Genomic DNA, 19,828 nt, shown 5'->3' with positions numbered 1-19,828 from the left:
AGACCGCCATGTTAAAACTTTACAGCAGAAATAGGCATGTTTAGAGCCTCATACAAAAATGGTTTTGGTCTCTGTGGATAATTTAATCCTTCAAAGCAACGGTACAGTTATAAGTCACCTGTTAAAATATTATATAGGCTTAAATTATTATGCATTATTAGGGGTGTGGCTTCTTTGACTGACAGGTGGATGGAGACACAGGTGAATGTAGCTGCTAGCCGTCACCTCAGATCACTGGAGTCCCTGAAGTAGACCTCTGGACCGTGTTTGTGCTGTTGGAGCATCTTTAATAACATCATCTGACCAATAATATGGCTGCTGTGAGATTACTGTCCTAACTGACTGTCTGAGATCCAGTTTTGTTTTTTATTTATTTTATTTGGATGTGACTGAGTGCTATCAGATGTGTCCGTGTGTGTGATACGCCCATAGGATTTAAAATGGAAAGACTAGAAAGCAGCGAGTGAACACTCTATGGTCACAAACACGGATCATTCCTGAGAAAACAACTCAAAATATAATCTAAAATCAAATTAATGCGACTTTTTAGCGCACAGTGCTCAGATATTTGAAAGATCAGCTGTTCTAAGGTGCTTTCTTTAAAATAATCCTTGCTGGGAGGTGAAATATTCAGCACTGAGGTCTGCTGATTGGCAGTTTTGTGGAGCTGCTTACAAGTACAGGTTCTTAAAATGGTCCTGCAGTGGAGAACACCTGAACTGGATCAGCTGTAAAGACTGCGTGTCGAAGTTCACTTCAGAGTTCAGGAAGATAAAAGAGTAAAAGGAGTGTTTTCCCTCCTTGCAGATGTAAACTGTGACAGCTCATGTGCAGGGAAAGAGCTCATTACAGCTCCTCAAATGCAGCAGTCAGTCGCACGTCCTCAGCTGCTGCTACACCCATCACTTTATGATGATCAGGGAAACTCGGTGAAGCTGCGCACAGCCGGCTGCTGTCTGTGTGCCATCACTCACCGATTCTGATGAAGCCGTCCTCGGTCCGGTGGTACTTTGGCGTTTTCTCCTTCCCTTCTATCAAGGCCTCTTTCTCTGCCTGGATATTCTGGAAGCAAACGAAACCAGCCGATCAGTTAATCAATTAATTTGACTCTGCGTTTGTATCGTTAGTGTGTCAGAAAGAAAACGCCTCATCATTCAATTATAAATCTAATCTAAGGCCATTCATTGAAAGCTGGAGAGTCTCAATTATAGTTATAATATGGATAAAACTCATTTTTATCATGATCAGTTACATGTGCAATAAAAGCAATAAAAAAACTCAGCTCCTCTCCTCCAGCTACGTTTAACTTTTCTATTTAGATTCAGAACTTATGTTTTCTGCAGCTTTGGGCTCATTTTACACACTAAAAGTTTAATAACTTCTCATATAAATACAACAGCACCAGGGTTAAAGGATAACACTAAACTTTAACATTAAATCAGGTTTTTCCTTGAAAAAACTGAGTACCCTTTTCTGAAAAACTGAAACCTTTTCACTTTTTTCAGAACCTCATTTATCTCCTTAAACAATCAAAGCACGGCGGGGTACATGTGACACACCTCAGGTCACGTGGATTTGTTTAACTACTACAAAAACAAAACAAAAAACAAAACTCTCCATCCTGACAGGAATAATAAAGCGAGGGTGTCACACATCCCTGAGGATAGCTCGTTTCCTCGTTCCTGGCAAAAAGCACAGTTAAATTCTAAGGTTTTATGCGGAAGGGTTTCCAGGAGAAAGTCTTTTCTCTGTAAAAAGAAATCGCAGCACAGTTTAAGTTTGCAAAGCTGCTTCTGAACAAACAACAAGACTTCTGGAAATCTGTCCCACAGCTAAAGCTCAGACCAAACTGGCTCATTAACAGGAAAATGATCCAGAGCAGCGCAGCAAATCTGCAACGGTCCAGTCAGAGTCCAGAACTCAACCTGACTGAGATGTTGTGATGGGACCTTCAGAGAGCTGTGCATGAATGAATACAGCAAACCTCAATGAACTGAAGCAACGCAGTAAAGCGAGAAACTTATAGAGTCACACAGAGAATGAGTGTTTCAGGTTACTGGTGCTAAAGGAAGTTGTGCTGAATCACAGGATCTGTCTGAAGAAGCAACAAGAAAATAAATCGCAGCAAAAAAATTTCTGGCACAACTTCACCTGCTTCCAAGGTGCATAGAGAGGATGAAAGAATTCACAAAGCAGGAACTCCAGCGACACTTGAGGGAAGATGAACAACTTTAATAATTGACCACGCGTTTCGGCTTGTGGCCTTCATCAGGGTCATAGTAAAACATTCTAAAAAATTGCTTAAATACAAGACAGGAAACAGAAAAAAATTTAAAATGAACCAGTCAAAACTTCATAGATAGGTCAGCTGACATATAATAGGTAGGTATTGGTTAATTGGCTAAGTCACGCCCACTGATGGGGGTGGGGTGGTGGGGGGGGGGTGCCATAAAGGGCTTTATCACATGCAGAACTAAAAATGTAATCTACATGATACAGTGCCCATGCAATAAAATATATATAGGAGAAACATCCCGCCCTCTTAAAGATCGAATTAATGAGCACAGAAGTTCGATCAAGAGGAATGATTTAACCAGCCCTGTTGCAAGACACTTCAATGATAAACATCCAAATTCACCATTATTTTTCCTAGGCATAGAAGCCATTAAACTAAACCAAAGAGGTGGCAATATAAATTTTATCTGGAAAAAAAGAGAAGCATTTTGGATATTCCGTTTTACGAGTCTGCACCCCAGCGGTATGAATGAGGATTTTTCTATCAATGAGTTTTTATGAACTACACTTTTTGTTTTTGTTTTGTTTGGTTTTTTTTAAAATCCTATTTTATCAGTTAAATTACTCTCACATGAGTAATGTTTATTCAATTAATCTTATTTTAGCCAAAGAAGAAGTAACGTTCTAGACATCTCATCTTAAGTCTACGTTTTAGTCTAAAATTTAGAGATTTCACATTTTAGAGACATAAATAAGGATCTTTTAACAAATGTGTTCCTATGTGATGATGTAATCTTGTTTTCTAATTCAAACGTGCTTTTACCATTAAAGACTGCCCTTTCTTTTTTTAACCTGTGTGTATATTTATAACATCCTCTTGTGCATTTCATGCATGTGTTGTTTTTCAGACATATGGGGGTTATAACCCCCCCTCCTCATCAGTAATGATCTAGTCTGGTATTTACCTGGGCGTGACTTAGCCAATTAACCAATACCTACCTATTATATGTCAGCTGACCTATCTATGAAGTTTTGACTTGTTAATTTTAAATTTTTTTCTGTTTCCTGTCTTGTATTTAAGCAATTTTTTAGAATGTTTTACTATGACCCTGATGAAGGCCACAAGCCGAAACGCGTTGGTCAATTATTAAAGCTGTTCATCTTCCCTCAAGTGTCGCTGGAGTTCCTGCTTTGTGAAGAAGCAACAAGAACAGAAAAACAAACACGAGTCGTTGACGAGACACAGGCGGAAACACTCAGAGAAAACAGACAGGAAGTTAATGTACAGGCGACACAAGAAAGAGCAGCATTAGAAATGAAAGAGGATATTTTTTTAAAAACTGTGCAGCTAAACAGACTGTGGTGCCGTTTGTGTCGCTGTTAGTGAAATACGACTCAAGCAACACTTCACTGTGCATCTGATCAGCACTGCCACCAAAACCCCAAACACATCACCCGCTCTGCACTTTCCACATGTGCTTCACACCTGTTACCATGGTGATCTAGCCAGGTAAAAGGAGGTAAAAGGAGATCCACCAGTGAAAACTCTGACTTTAAGCTGCTCACTCATTAATCTTGCTGCTGTTTCTCGTGCTTCCTGTGCCGGAGTAACAGTACTCATAAAGGCTCTGCAGCGTTCCCATGTGCGCACACACCTGCACTGTTTCCTGTCCTCGCACAGACTGAGACGCTGTCCCGGCTGCTAATGAACTTCTGAATGGAGACGCTGCCTCAGACACACACTGACATTTAAACCAACATCAGTTTATCTGCTCTCAGCTGTCACAGCGATTATTCCCACCTACAGCATCAAATAATCCAAACAATACCGCCGGTTCGACATAACGGTTTAAATGATCACATTACATACATATTAATATGATATTTCAATGACCTTTTCACCTAAAATTAATTATTTTCAGCTCACCTCCATCATCCTCTTATCAGAACAGCTCAATTACTGACGGCTCCACTGACACATTTACATCATGTTTGAATCACAAATGACAAAAAGAGAGAAGTGTGAATGAGAGGGAGGCAGGAGAGTGTAAATACATGGGGTCAACCATCCAAACCACGAGAGGTGAAGAAAAGAAGGCAGGCCGGGTGGAACGGGTGGAGATGAGCATATAGGGATATACTGATGGAGCTGCAAGGCAGGAGGACAAGAGGAGGACCTCAGATAGGATGCTGTGAAAGAGGTCATGCAGAGGGTTGGTGTGACAGAGGGGGATGCTGGGATGGGAGGAGATGGAGGCAGAAGAAGACTGATCATTTTTGGACTCTTCTTAGGCCCTTTGATGCCTTTACAACAACAGACAGATGAGCTTCATATGAACTAAACCGATTCAGCCCCACAAACCACACTTTGACATGTTTCGGCCCAGAGAGCAGCCGCAGCATGGACGATGAAATTTCTAACAAATTTAGCAGTAATCGTGTTTTGTGCAGCCACGTTTTCTGGCGTGTACCTGCAGTTTTTAGGGCCATCATCCAGTCCCACCCCCTCCTCCTCCTCCTCCTCCCTTCCTGCTCCTGGTCAGCATTACTGCAGCAACCGCCTCCCTCCTCCAGCTCCGGTCTGCACGTGTCTGTGTGCTCAGCTTCCTGTAAGCGCGTGCTGATTCTTCTCCTCGTTTTATCTCTCCTGTTGATCTCGGTAGGAGCTCCTCTTCCTCTCAGCGCACCTCTCTCCGCCCCGCTGAGGCTCTTGGCTTCATTCAGTCTTCGTTTTACAGTCGACCACAGACAGAAAGTGGCAGTGATCCATCACTCTGTCTCCTTTTCCACACACCACAAACTGAATCTGTTCTCACTTACAGCAGGCACTCATGGCAGAGTCAGATATGGTCTCCTGCTATAGATGGAAATTAATCTCTCGGTTAGGGGCTTCCTGGATTACTCTGGTTTGTTTCAGCCTGCCTGCCTCGTCCTTGATGTTTCTAAAGGCTATGTTAACTTTGCACTCTCATCCTTTGCTGTCATTGTGATGGATACTGGGTCAAAAAGCAGAAATTTCACCCATCTATCCATTAACTGAAAACCTCATCCAATTCAGTGCTGCAGGAGTCTATCCCGGCCATCACAGGCTAACAGAGACAAACACCAAATTAAACTGAACCTGACGCATGTCTTTGAACTGTGCTGGAGGAAGCACAGGGAGAACAACCTGCTCACAGAAAGGCCTTAGCCTGGATTCAAACCCTGGCCTTTCTCGAGGAGAGGTGATGCTGCTAGCCACCACACGAGTGGGTGAAGAGGGGTAACACTTTGATTTGGTGAGCTCTCTTTATTTTGAAAAGCTCTAAAAAGATTGTTCTCAGTTGAACCTCTTCTGGACTGCACCGAAATTATCTTTTAAGAAAGTAAGCACATCTAAAAGATTTTAAACTTCTATACTTTTACCCAAAACAGCTAGCAAAGAAGCATGTGGACACTTTAAGGCTTCCCCAGGATGCCCCGCCCATTAAAACTGTATCTGAACACTCACGTCAAACGGCAGAACCTCCACCGACGTGTTGAAGAGTTTGTCTCCTGGATGTTCAATGTTTCCGCTCCGGAAGAAATACCTGAGAGAAAGAGAGAGAGGTGATATTTCAGTAAGAGCAGCAGGGTCGGAGGGAAGACTCCAACCTGTGGTACTCCCCCTATCCCGTCCTTCGTTACTGACCTCTCGATGCGAACAGGTGTGAAGAATCGTATCCGTATGAAATCCCCCGCCACCGGGGTGAAGGCCCAGAAGAAGTCCTCACCCAAGTAGGCCTTCTCCAGGGTGAAGTGCTGGTAGGTCTTCAGGCTGGTCGTCACCTCCGCCAGCGGGTTGGCGTGACCCTTATGGAGAGTCTGTTTCCCAAAGTCCTTATCCTAAAAAAACCCCAAACAAACAGACATCACATGACTAAAGCACTTCTTCAGTATGAAGTCACGCCTTGCTGGATGCTTCTGCAGCTGCACGTCTGAATCACTGCACAGCCGACGCCGCTGTGCAGTGACCAGAAGATAATTCGAACCGCTGGTATCATCGCCAGCCGCGCTCACTGTCCTTGATGACTAATCCACTTTCGCTTCAGTGCAGAAACCCTTCCGAAGAGCAACAGAAGCATGATGTCATGCTATTCTGGTGCACTTACAGAGACTTTTTGTATTCTGGATATCATTCAATAGCAGCACTGAGTGACCACGCACCGACCTCTGAACCTAAACTCATAACGCAAGACTGCTGCCAACAAAACGAGAATGTGATAGGATTGAAACTGCACAGACACAAACAGCAAGAAAACAGACTCAGTCCATCAGGATCTAATTCAATCCAAAGCCTTTATTAGATCACAATATGCTCTAAAAATCCAGCCTTGCCACTCTGGTACCATGCCACCTCATCATGGATGAAACATGAAATATTCACAAAATCTTTTCCACCTTCAGATTATTAACAAGAGCGTTTCCCTAGTAGAAATAATAAGATTCATCTAATGAAGAAGAATAAACACCTCTGTTAGTTTTGGAGTTTAAAGAATGAAGGCAAGGAAGCAATTAAACCTGCACTCTCATCAAATGATGTGGCATCCTTCACTAACACCTTACCCAGCCCATATCAGTACAGATGTGATATTCTTCCTCATAGAGAGTTTTACAAAGGCATCACGTCAGCGTGGATACAGCGTCTATGTCGTTGATGTAGTTTGTTGACAGAATAAGTTCAGTGTGAGCAGGCTCCATGTCTGTTATGCTTCTACACTCCAATAACTTTACTCTCTGTGATAAACATGCACTGGCAGGCACAGCGCCCTCTGTGGCCAACATTTCATTACCAAATATTTCTGTTACAGGTGAAATGACACCAGCAGCTGCAGGTCTGACTCCTGTCAGGATCAGTAATGAGGGAAGAGGCAGGCAGAGCGACTGCTGCTCAGGTTTGCACAACTTTGTAAATTCTGCTGGTCACCTTCAAAAAGCTGGAACAGGTGTGACCTGCTTCTTTAGTGTTACCTGCAGGGGAGCATTGGAGTGGTCCAGGTCCTTCATCCCCAGCTGCCACAGTAACCACTGTAATGTCACTTAGTACTTTGTCGATCATACCTCAATGTCAGCGTTTTTACCACCACCATGTTGGGTTTGTAGAACCAGAAGTGGTGCTAAGCTATCAGCTAATCCAGCTAACCTGGTTAGGAAGCTGTCCACATCCACAGTCACAGATTTCTAAATAGCTAATTAGCACTCAGTAGCATCCAAATAAAATCCTAAAAATGGAGCGTAGACTTCTCGGACGGTCTGTTAGTACAGTAACCTCACAGCAGCCAGTGGCGGTCCTAGCCTGTTTGGCGCCCCGGGCAAACACTTCCTCTGCCCCCCCGCAAAAAACATCTTAGGGATTGTATATTAACATAAAACTGTTGTCGGAACCATACTGAATTTCACCAGAGAAACACACACACATATGAAGAGAGAGAGAGTTTGCATAGTATGCAAACGGCTACCAAACAGCCATCATAATTCGTCATACAATGAGAACAGGACAAATCAACAATTGACAATGACTAATTAATATTAAAATCTGTAACATAATGTATTGTTTGGAGTTTAGTCTGTTACTGTTACTATTTTTACCATTTCTTTTTGGAGCAACTGTAACCCACATTATTTCCTTAGGGATTAATAAAGTATTCTGATTCTGATTCTTATCATTTCAGGACACATGACCTGCCATTATCCAATGACACATCTGCTTACCTGTATCTTTTGCTCGTTTCTCCTCCTCTTCTTTTCTATTTTTTCTAAACTGCACCTGATGGCTTTGAACTTTTCTTGTCCATCTTCCTCTACATACTGGACTGTATGTAGCGGAGGTGACAATAAAGTTTACTTTGACTTCAGCAGCGCGCAGGCGCACCGAGGGCCCTCACACTCACTTTTCGCGTATAGAATTTCGAAAAAACATCGGTGCAAATAATAAGTCTGTATCATGATGTCTGGTGTTTTCGTGTTTGTTGTTTTGTTTTTATTTTGTTTTATTTTGCGAGTTGGTTATTAGATGCTGCTCCAGCCAACCAGAGAATCCCCGCCCGCCCTCTCTCTCCCTGTGCTGCAAGAAGCAGGCGCACCTCGCAAACGGAGGGCGCCCTTACTCCCAGCAAATGGGCGATAGAAAACCGATCAGTGCCTATGCCATTCCCAATATGCGCTGGCTGATGTCAGGGCAGGATGAGTACGAGCAATTTTTTAAAATTTTTTTTGCCGATGCCCGTGATGCCGCCCCCCACCACGATGCAGGCCCGGGCAACTGCCCGTGTCGCCCGTATCAAAAACCGCTACTGACAGCAGCCATATTATTCAGGGGCTTCGATTAGCTGAGGTGTAAACTAGCAGACAGCTAGCAGCTACAGCCGCCAACAGAGGCCACGCCCCTAAAAATACAACTTTAAAGTGGTGACTTATAATTAAACTGACACCTGTGGTGTGTGGAAGGTTTAAATTATCCACAGAGACCAAACCAGTTTGTGTATTAGGCTGTTAACATGTTTAATTCTGCTGTAAAGATTTAACTTGGGAGTCTATGGGGACTGACTCGCTGCTGGAACCTCTGGTGGAGGTTAGAGGAACTGCAGCTTTTGGTGCCTTATCACTGGTTTCACCCCCAGAGGCTGATGCGTTTGTGTAACAGTTGTGTGACTTTGTCTTGTTGTGGTCCTGTTTATGAAACTGTGTTCTCTCAGACACTGTGGAGTACAGATGTTAAAACACATCCCATCCACAGTTTGCTGTTTGTGATGTGAGAAATGTTTTGGCTTTGTTCATCCGCTGAATGTTCTGTCAGAATATTTTTATCGTTTATTCTGCTTGATTTGAGGTTTTCTGTCTGAGCTCTGCCTTTCTGACCCTACCTGTCACATTTCTGTCAGGAGGGTTTTATAACATTTCTGTTGTTTGTGAGCAAATAATAAAAGAGAAACTCAAATCTGAAGCTTTTCCTTTTTATAACTTTTACAGCTCAGCATAATATCAGGTTTTAAAAGAGCAAGTGATTGGTGATGTCTGAGACTCTCTTATAAGAAACTCCTATTTTCAGATGTTAAAGTGGACCTGCTCTGCTTCTCAGTACTTCCTGTCATAGATCTGCTCTTCTAGCAGAAGATGTTCACATTAAACATGGACAAAGTTTATAATAATGAGGTCAGAGGTCAGGCTTTACTGTGCTTTAAATGCTCAGCTTCAGCAATTTTTTCTGGCTGTGTGTGAGGGGTAACCAATCAGAAGAAGATTTTCTTAAAGGGGGTGGAGCTAAACCAGCTTGTTTCAAACAGTGGATTGACCCGAGGAGCTGCAGTAAGTCTGGTGTGAGATACAGAAGGATGATTCTGAACTGTGAATCATGCAAAGCTGCTCTGGTGGAGCTCCAGACTAAAAGAAGTTTGTTTATGATTTTATACTCCGGTTAAAGGAACGGTTTGGCTTTAGAAATAATTCAGTCGTTCTTGCTGACAGTCAGTGAACAGATATTTGTTCAGTGTTGAGTCCTTATACAGCAAACTCAAACACCGTTACAGCTGAGTGTTAAAGTCTCTGCAAGCAGAGGTCAGGGGTTAACTCAAGACATTTAATGACTTTGGAGAAATAAAACTCTGAATCAGTTTTGTTATTTTCACGCCTTCATCCATGAACAAGTCTCCAGACTTAATTTTCCCTCTTAATTACACGACTCTACAGTCGAATAAATCCGACGTCCACTTCAATTCCTCCCATTATGACTTTGATTTTTAAAACTCTGGGTTGATTTTCTTTCTGAAGCGGTGAACAGTTCAGGCTGGAGGGTAATAGCGGAGTTAGCCTCCATAGTTACACGGCCCCATGCAGCCAGCCTCTGCGCTTCTATCCCCACAGCGAGGAGGCTCTGGGACGGGGCGGCCGGATCGATATCCAATTGATTAGAGCAGATTGCAGCACCAGTCAGCGGGCTAATATCCACCGCGCTTAACACAGTAATCAGAGGCATTAAGCGGAGGCGCTCCGGCCGAGCTGCTGGCAGGAAGCGAAGCTGCCACCGACTGCAGAGGCTTTCAATCTTCATCTCTCCAGAGACGCTGGACTGAACTCGGACTGAACCTCACCCCGCTTCGAGCTCAGGAAACTCAATGTTTTCACACTGAGGCCGTCCGGCTCAGAGCTGAGCTTTAGAACATAAGAATAATCTCTAAAATAATCTGAAATGACACCACGGGTGGCCACGCTGCCTCATTACAGCTTAAATTATAAAGAATCTTCAACTAAAACAAGACTGAAAGATGTCGCCTGCCCCTTGGAAACAGATGAAATAAGTACCGTTTGTTCAGCAGCTCCACAGCGTGGCTGTGAGTCTACCTGAGATTCACCAAAACAGACATGACAACAAATCAAAGATTAACATTCACAGGACGTTTGTGCCAAACTCTTCTTAAAGGGTCAGCCGGTGCACTGCAGCAGACTGCAGGCACAACAGGATCCGATTGTTTTGTTTTGATTTATTGGGTTATTTCTGTCCTTTTTGAGAAGAATCCTTTATTTGAAAATAAATATTTTAAGAAATTTGGATGGGGCTGGAAATTAGGTTGTAGCTCAATTCCAGTAAAGTTATGAGCTGATTCAGAAATAAGAGCAAAAACAGGATGTTAACCATGCTGCAAAAAGGACAAAAAGAAATCATCATGAGGCTCGACTGGTTGCCAGCTGGTAGTTTTCTGGTTATGTTCCTGTATTAAAGCGAGGCTGCTGAACGACTGCAGTAACTACGTCACGATTCATGGAGGAATTTCTGAATTTATGCTTCACATCTGTGAGGTTCTGGTTTTATTTTGAAGGTAAGCAGTTAATATGGATTTGTGTTTATGCAGACAACGGCAGTTTTCTGACATTTGTCAGTTTATTAAAGGTGGGAATCACCAGACACAATACCAAATATTATCACAGTACTTCACTGTTATTACAATTTCCTAACAGTTCTTCTGACATATTGATTACTGTAGTAACATATATTGCAAATTATCATCTTTTTAAAGTGTAAATTATGTCCTCAATGTTAAACTATCCATTTAATCCAATAAGATCAAGTTATCTGACTTCACTTATTTTTTGCTGCAAAATGCCTGAACTGTCACTAAAACCTGTAATAATATGGAGTCCAGTTAACAATTACATGTCATCTGTTTCTAATAATACAGCAACTAACTGCCATAAATAGGTGAAAGTCGCATGCCTGCTGTGTACATTCACGTTTAGCTGTTACATTTGAGCTCAGCAACCTTCCCAGAGTATAACCAGAATACAACCAGCTGGAAACCAGAAGAGTCAAGTCCCCTCATTGACAAAGACTCATTCAGACTGATGTGATCTGCAGCCGGTCCAAGCCAGACTGCAACTGTTTGCAGAAAGTTTGCCTCCTATTAGGCGAGATGAACCCTCGGCAACTGACTGCAAATGATTGCAGACCTGGTCTCTGTCTTTGAAGCAACCATTTCAAAGGCAGCAAGGTTGCACGTTTACTGCACTGTGATGACAAAGTGGTTTCTGACTGCAGCGTTAATGAGAGCTGACGAGGTGAAGCAGCGCCGTTAGCCAGGACAGCGAGCATCTACACACGAGTGGCTCGTGGGCGTCCAGGTTTCAGGATCAAACTGTATGTAGCGTGTAGATCGTGTTGAGCTACACAGTATGTTGTGTCTGTCAACTATCCAGGGTCACACCAAGAGAAACAGGAACACAGGAGAGAGGCGGCCTTATAAGATGGGAGGAACAGGAAGACAAGCTGGAAAAACATTCCTGATAAGTTTTTATATTCATGGACGTTTCCGTGTATCTGCTGCTAACAGGTGTTTGTGGTCGTCTTCGGGAACACGAGGCTCACAGAGCGGCACATTTCCCGCCGTGATATAAATACAGCTGCGCTCAGAGAGACGCTCAGTCATTACCTTGAGTTTCTGAATCTTTCCAGCCAGGGACGAGTGGGTGCCGACATGCTGGAAGAGCGACGGCTTAAACCGAATCCTCAGGTTGGCTTTCTGCCTGTCACAGTGTTTCTGAAAGAGAGAGAGGGGGGAGATGCAAACAGGTACATTTACAAACACACAATCCTCCCAAATCTTCGACTACAAAGCATGCGTGCAGCAGCCCTGCAGTACGAACGCTGTCACGATGAACCGCTTACTCTCAGGCTGGAAGCACAACTCACCCTGCTGTTAGTAAGGAACGAGGGAACGGGTATGCTCAAGTATTCACTGAGGAGACGTTAACCACTTTTAGTTTGAACTTTGCCCTTAGTACATTACAACTAAAAGTTAACTAAACGGTAATAAAACAAAGCAAAATAAACCATAAAGAAAGGAAAAATCTAAAATACAAAGCGTCATTAACTGTTGTGAAGGAGTATTTTTTTTAACCCAGATAATGTTTAACCTATTAGTAAAAAGTTATCAGCCAATGAAAACAAAGTAAAACTAAGTCTTCTGACTAATCCCACTGACACCCCTCCTCCTCCTCCTCACCAGGATATAGTCATTTATTTCCAAAAATTCATGTGACCACAGTTTGAATTTCACACTTTAAGTGTGTTATTAATTACCACTGGAAAGGTTTCGGTTTAGAAAAACAGCTTTGAGTTCAAATAAACAGCTGCCACTTTGTTCAAAGCTCTGTTTTCTCAGTCATGGGAGTTTGTGTCCATCAACACAAGCAAATCAAACTGTGACTTTTTCACTTTTTTCCTGGAGACTGAGGTGAAACACTGCACACACTCTTTGTAACGCCAAAGCTGAGTTTACATTCTTACTGAAAATCACACAAAGGCAGCAAAAACACGTGAGTCACTTGTTCATGACCAATATGTCCCACTACCGGACCGCTAACACATGATGTGCTTAACAGTGTGACACAGGTGCCACTCAGAAACAAAACAGCCTCATTTAGTAAAGGGACAATAACAATCTGAAGCCTGTGTTGCTGTTATCTTGCTGATGCACATGTGAGTGGTTAAAAGTATGACTTTTTTGTTTTTCTGGCTGATATTGTTTTATATACAGTAGATATCATGGTAAACCTTTCATTCAGCTTTGATCTCCTCTTTTTTTGATGATTTCTGTTGTATCCACTCACCGCATCCTTCTCAGGGTTGCACACTTTGACCCACATGATGTGGTCCAGCAGCCAGTCAATGGGTTTGTCTTTGTAGAACATCAGCATGAACTCCACGATGAGCGACAGGTCCAAAGACTTAAACATCTTACCTGCACAGAGAGAAGCACAGCTCAGTGCAAGCCCTTCATGCTTCATCGAACTCTTTGACTTACACTCAGATATTTAGATTAGTAATGAGCTCCCCAACAGAGCTGCACTCAAAAAGCATGTTAGTGAAAAGATGCAGTGATTCAGAAACAGTTTGCTGGTTGTATTCTGGGACAGTGTAAAAGCTCTGATTCCTGTCATCCAGCAGCAAGAAAGTCAGAAGTGAGAGGTCACAACAGCAGCGACACATCAAGATGGAGCAGTGACCTTTACTGTCATTCATCAGTGCCATACTTAAATTTGATCCTCGTATTTCATGTTGCTGCTCTGTTTTCTTATGCCCGGAGGAAGTATTCAGATTCTTTATTTTTAGCACGAGAATCAAAAGTACAAACTAAAAATATTCCTTTACAAATTAAAAAAGTATGAAAACAAGAAAAAAGAAATACATACAGAAGTAAAAGTACTCCCTTTGCAGATAATGATCTACCTTAGCTGAGGCAGCTAAAACAAGACATCTGTCATATTTTTTTTAAGAATTACAGTGGATCCTTCCAGTTATTCGGTCTCTTTTGTTTTTCACTCATTTTGCTAATAGTGTGGGGAGTCATGCCGGAAAACTTAATACCAACAAATTCAATTTGTTCTGTTAGTTGGTTTACTAATAAACATATTTCACAGTGTTTCAAGTAGCAGACATTTTGAATCTATGAAAACATTCTAGGCTCTTTCTTAAATCTATGAGAACACTCTAGGTCTTTTTTGATCTATGAGAACATTCTAGACTAATTTTTTGTATCTGTGGGAACGTTCCAAACTGTCACCTGTGACAATATTTTACAATTCTGCATGTGATCTAAAGGGCTGCATAATGAAATCAAAATATAATTGAAATGACCTGAATGTGAACCCTCTTCCAGTGGTCTTCAGAAATGCAAGTGACCAAGTGCTTTACAAAGGCAAAAAACAAACTGACATACAGAGACTCCTTCATTTATTTGAGAGATGCGTTGGGTTGTGTATTGCTGTAGGTAGTATTTTGTGTGTTAAAGTTGAAGCTGTCATAACAAAGAAGTATTTCCACAACTACGAAAAGAAACTTTTGAAAGCAGCTTATGTAAAAAGTGCAACTCCTCCTTTCCCCGAATTCTTTATGACTTGGGTCAACGCAAAGTTAGAACGAACCACAGAGACACCGTAAACACATTACACACATGAGAAACATGGAAATTATTTGGGGTTTTTAATGTTTGAATGGTTCTTTTTCCAGGGTGGATTGATTGCATGGCATCCATCATCAATGACTTAAAAAAAAAACAAATTTATTTTGGATTTTCTCAAATCATTAAACATGCTGCTGTACAATCCTTCCACCCTGGAAAAACAGCCATTCCAAGAACTCATTAAAAGCCCAAATTACAACGATATTCATGCCGTTGATGAGTGGATACAAAATGCTGACCACAACTCTAAATGGGAAATACCAGTTAAAATAAAAACTGGAATCATTGCTGCTTTGCTGTTCCTTTTGGTTACTTTTTGGTATCTGGTGGGCGAGTTGCTGCTTACAGACGAATAGCTGTGCTATTCAAAATTAAAGCAGCCTTGCTCTCTCTGCTTGATGATTGCTGATTGGTTTATTTTCAATAATTATCTTGTTAGTATCTGTTCAGCTGCTCCTCTGAAATCTGAGGGCATGTCAGAATAGTGCAGCAGGGGTTGCTTATCCTTCAGATTTATCACATTTTTACTTCACCTCGCTGCATGAGGGGAGCTGGAGCTTTATGCCACTGCCACTGTCCAGTTCATCCAGCTGCCTGAAATAACCTCTCGTCACTCAGCTCTTCAGTCTGCTTGTTTCTGTTGTTTTCTCTGCAGAGTCAGGCTGAGCTGAAGGAAACCTTCTCCACAAACGAAAGGTCAGAAAGTGAGCCGCACAGTCTCCACAGACTGAAACAATGACGAGGGCGAATTAAAAGGCCAGCAGAGAGCTCTGCCACGCTCCTGCCCCTTCTACTCCGCCCTGATCCATTTGGACAGTTGAGCCTCTGGAGGGTCGGATGTTCGACGAGGCATCGGAAAAAAAACTACCCCCTGCAGATGTGAATGAGGCTGAAGAGAGGCTAAACTTAGCAAATGCAAAACCCAAATTCAAACAGTTGAATTAGAGAGCAGCCCCGCAGCGCCACAGCTCTCCCACCGTCTGATTTAATTCAGTGAGTCAGCTTCACCCTGATGAATTTATTAAAGCAGCCGCTGCTCGCAGGCGACTCAGGGTCAGGGAGGATTCGTAAGGTCGCAGCCGAGCACCAGAGGGAGGCCCGGAGGTACGTAAGAGGAGCAGGAGGAGGAGGAGGTCTGTGATGCTCAGACAGTCAGAGACGAGCACAAACATCCAGGTGTGAAATCAACATCATCCACCTCAGAGATGAGACTCATGCTGTTCTCCATCACACACGCCTCTCTCTGCATTCACCACCATCTCTCTTCCTATTTCTGTAGCCCTCGCTATCATTTCTCCATCAAATCAAATTTCGAACGAGCCAGCAGGAGCAGGAGGCGAAACGCTGCCAAAATCCGTTAAAGACACGTGAACCCTGTAACCGATTCATTCAGAAAACAAACAGACTGCTGAAGGAAATGTTAGAAACACCAGCTCCAAATCCTCCCTCCTCCCGTCACTGCCGACTGCTTCTGCCTCTCATTCGGCTTCATTTCTTCTTCTGCTTTGATTTATTCTGGAGCAGCTTAACACACAGCGGCATGCTGTTAAAGCAACGACATCAATCTCAAGATTTCCAAACAAATCTAACACCAAGCTATTTCCTGTTTTTTTCTGGCTGATAGTAGCCTCAGTTCTCAGTGCTGGATGTTGCTGGTTAGTGACTGCAGTACGTCTAACGTCCACTAGAGGAAGCAGCAGCATGAGCAAGTCCCCATAGAAATAAACAGGCTAATTTCATGTGAAGTCTTCAGTCATGATAGCTTGGTTTGGTGTAATGCTTACTCGCATTTATTCAGATTTGTGACAAAATCTAAGTCGTCCTGAAGCAGGAGAGCAGCCCAGACCATCACACTACCACCACCATGTCTGACTGTCGCTGTCATCTTTTTATGAAGTGCTGTTAGTTTGATGCAGATGTAACGGGACTCATCTTCCAGGTCTCATCAGTCTCGTCAGTCCACAGAATATCTTCCCAGAAGTCTCGGCGATCATCCAGATGGTTTTGGCAGATGTGAAACGAGCCTTCGTGATCTTCTTGCTCAGCAGTGTTTTTTTCCTTGGACTCTCCCACGGAGGCTATTTTCGTCTCTTTCTTATGGTGGAGTCATGACCTCTGACCTTATCTGAGCCGAGTGATGCCTGCAGTGCTTCAGTGTTGTTCTGGGTTCTTCTCTGACCTCCTGGATGAGTCGAGCGCTCTTGGAGTAATTTTGGAAGACCGGCTGCTCCTGGAAAGCTTCATCGCTGTTCCAGGTTTTCTCCATGTGTGGATAATGTCTCTCACTGCAGATCACTGGAAACCCAAAGCATTAGCTCTGTAACCCTTTCCAGACTGATAGATGTCAGAGACTTTGTTTCTCAGCTGTTTCTTTAGATTGTGGCATGATGTGCTGCTTTTTGAGATCTCTTAGTCTGCTTTACTTTGTCACACAGTTTCTATTTAAGCGATTTTGTGATCCAGCAGTGATCTGGCCTGGGTATGTAGTGAAACTGAGCTCAGCTTTCCAAAAAATGTGGTTAATCACAGTTAATTCATACTTTAACAAGGTGTTACTTTTTCACACAGGTTTGGATATTCTTTTTTTTTACCTTTATAGAAGAAATAATCATTTACATTTTTTATTTATTTTATCTTTGAACCCTAAAAGAGCTAATCACATCGGACGTAACTAATCAGACAATCATCGTTTTTGCGGATATGAGGAAAAAATGTAAGCAAAGCAAATGTGACAAAAACTATAAAATCTGTCCGGAGATCCAATTGTTGAGCACATGATTAAAATCCATTATGATGTGAGAAAATATTTCAAAGAAACTGTCCGTCTCGGTGTTCCCGTGGCAGATGCTACATGAAAAGTTTGGGCTTCTAAAAGCTTTAAAATATTCAAGATCCTCCAAACTCTGATGATGTCTTTTTAAGACCTGAGGCATAAATTAAATTTGAATAGAAACTTTTTTTTACTTTCACAGCCAAGAAGTTTAGTGAGCGCATTGTGTTGATGTGCTTTTACCGAACGCCCACAGACACCTGCCGAAATAATGAAAGCACATCATATCAGCTTATTCTCTGTTATTCATGCATTATAAATAAATACACAAATAAATAAATAACAATTTCAAACTAAATTTAGTGGCACATGGAGCCAAAAATCATGCAAACACTTCTGAACCGCATCATGTTTTAATTTTAAATAATTATTGGACTTGTTTGGTTTAATGTGTTAATTACCCTCATTATTTCCATTATTATCAGAGGCTGATGCGAGCGTGTCCCTGAGCTGGATGCTCTTCATCACCTTCTGTTGTCCGACACAGTTTTTCCTCTTTAAAGAGAACAAAGGCCGTGTGATGAAGGCACAGAGCGACTCTCACCCCTTCATTAACTTCACTGTCAGACGACCCACAAAGCAACAGTTTCATCAGCCTCCCGCAGCAGCAGGATTACATCTGAGGATTTCGCTTAATGATGTCCCCGTGCAGCGCAGACACACAGCGACACGAGTGTATCCTCACCTACAGCATGCTCCACTCTTAAATAACAGCGTTAAAGAGATTTTCATCAGAAAACTTTGACGCTCCTGTTGAGCCAAGAACATAAATCCGTTTGGATTGTTTTCTGCGTCCCTCGGGGTTTCATAGCACACATAATGATAATTGATTGTTTTCTGCTCTGCAGTTAGCACGATCAATAATTCACAAGTAAAAATGTTTAATTTCTTTTGATGGAGAAGCTGCGCCTGGAGCGGAGACGAGGCGGCGAGGGAGGCGGCGTTCCGATGACTGCAGAGCGTCTCCGCGGAGACGGATCTGTCTGGATAAATACTGACGTTCCTCCAGAGATCCCGCGAAGCAATTTAGTCCCGAGGCTTTGTATTAAAATGGGGGACAGTAAGAGCGAGAGGATTTAACACATCAAAACAATACGGCTCACTTTGAAGGCTTCAGCAAAGCCTGGCAGCTTTTTGTACCGAGCTGTATCGTGCTTCCTGAGAAACGTTCAGACTCGCCGACACGTGTACAAATCCACTTTCACTGCGCATCAGCATTTCTGTTAGGGACGCTTAACCGGACTTATGAAGGAATTTGTCAATGTTTCAAGCTTAATGTGGAGAGGACCCAAAAGCAGAACACTTCCTCTTCTTCTTCTTTCAGCTGCTCCTTTCAGGTCTCACCACAGTGGATGATCTGTCTCCATTGCCTCCTATCCCAGCATCCTCCTCTGTCACACATCCTCCTTCATTGCATCCATGAATCTTCTCTGAGGTCTTTCTCTTTTCTTCCTGCCAGGCAGCTCCGGTATATCCGCTCTTCCTGAGCTGTCCCTCTTATGGACTCATTTCTAATCCTGTCCATCCTGCTCACTCCCAGAGAGCATGTTAACATCTCCAGCCCACATCATCTCCAAGACATCCATCAGAGCAGGTCTCACTATCATCTTGTAAACCTGACCTTTCACTCTTGCTGATAACCTTCTGTCACAAATCACCCCTGTTTTCTGTATTGCTTCATGCCTCCACGTCTGCAGGCTCTCCTCCACCTGCTCCATACTATTTCTACAGATCACAGTGTCGTCTGCAAACATCAGCGTCCACAGAGAGTCCTACCCACCTCATCTGCCAGCCTGTCCATCACCTCTACAAACAAGGAGCTCAGAGCAGATCCCTGATGTAATCCCACCCCCAATGTGAACCCATCTCTCATCCTGACTTCCTCACACAGTACCACACTTCAGCAGCCAATCATCTTCTCTGATCCACAAATCCACAGTGCAGCTCCTTCTGACCTTCTCTAAACGTCTCCATCAGAACTCTGAAAGCAAACATCACGTCTGTATTTCTGTTTCTCAGCATGAAGCCGTACTGATGCTCACCGATGGTCATCACTATTACCATCACGAGGATAATGAAGTCAAAACAGAACCAAACACTGCACAATATCACAAATACTCAGGGTCAGTAGAAAAGCAATGATGCAACAATGAGGATGCAGCTGCAAAAACACGAGATGGGAATAAAGTTTTTGTTGATCCTCCAAGTTTTGTGCGGCTGTGTGATGTTGCTGATATTTATTATCAGATACTTAAGTCAAAAGAAAGAATCTGACATAGAGCCAGCTGTGGTC

General features: G+C 42.8%; 1 protein-coding gene across 1 annotated transcript in view; it reads right to left on the bottom strand.

Moving 5' to 3' along the window:
• Positions 1 to 19,828, bottom strand: part of mgat4b (alpha-1,3-mannosyl-glycoprotein 4-beta-N-acetylglucosaminyltransferase B) — a 108,232-nt gene that overhangs the window by 8,151 nt on the left and 80,253 nt on the right. Inside the window, exons 10-14 of the mRNA XM_039621640.1 lie at positions 13,354 to 13,484; positions 12,174 to 12,281; positions 5,906 to 6,099; positions 5,726 to 5,804; positions 975 to 1,062 (exon numbers count right to left, since the gene is read on the bottom strand). Coding sequence (XP_039477574.1) covers positions 975 to 1,062; positions 5,726 to 5,804; positions 5,906 to 6,099; positions 12,174 to 12,281; positions 13,354 to 13,484 — 600 coding nt within the window. The remainder of the gene's footprint in view (positions 1 to 974; positions 1,063 to 5,725; positions 5,805 to 5,905; positions 6,100 to 12,173; positions 12,282 to 13,353; positions 13,485 to 19,828) is intronic.

Source organism: Oreochromis aureus, linkage group 2, assembly GCF_013358895.1.
Source record: "Oreochromis aureus strain Israel breed Guangdong linkage group 2, ZZ_aureus, whole genome shotgun sequence".
Classification (NCBI taxonomy): domain Eukaryota; kingdom Metazoa; phylum Chordata; class Actinopteri; order Cichliformes; family Cichlidae; genus Oreochromis; species Oreochromis aureus.
This window is presented reverse-complemented; position numbering and strand designations above follow the sequence as displayed.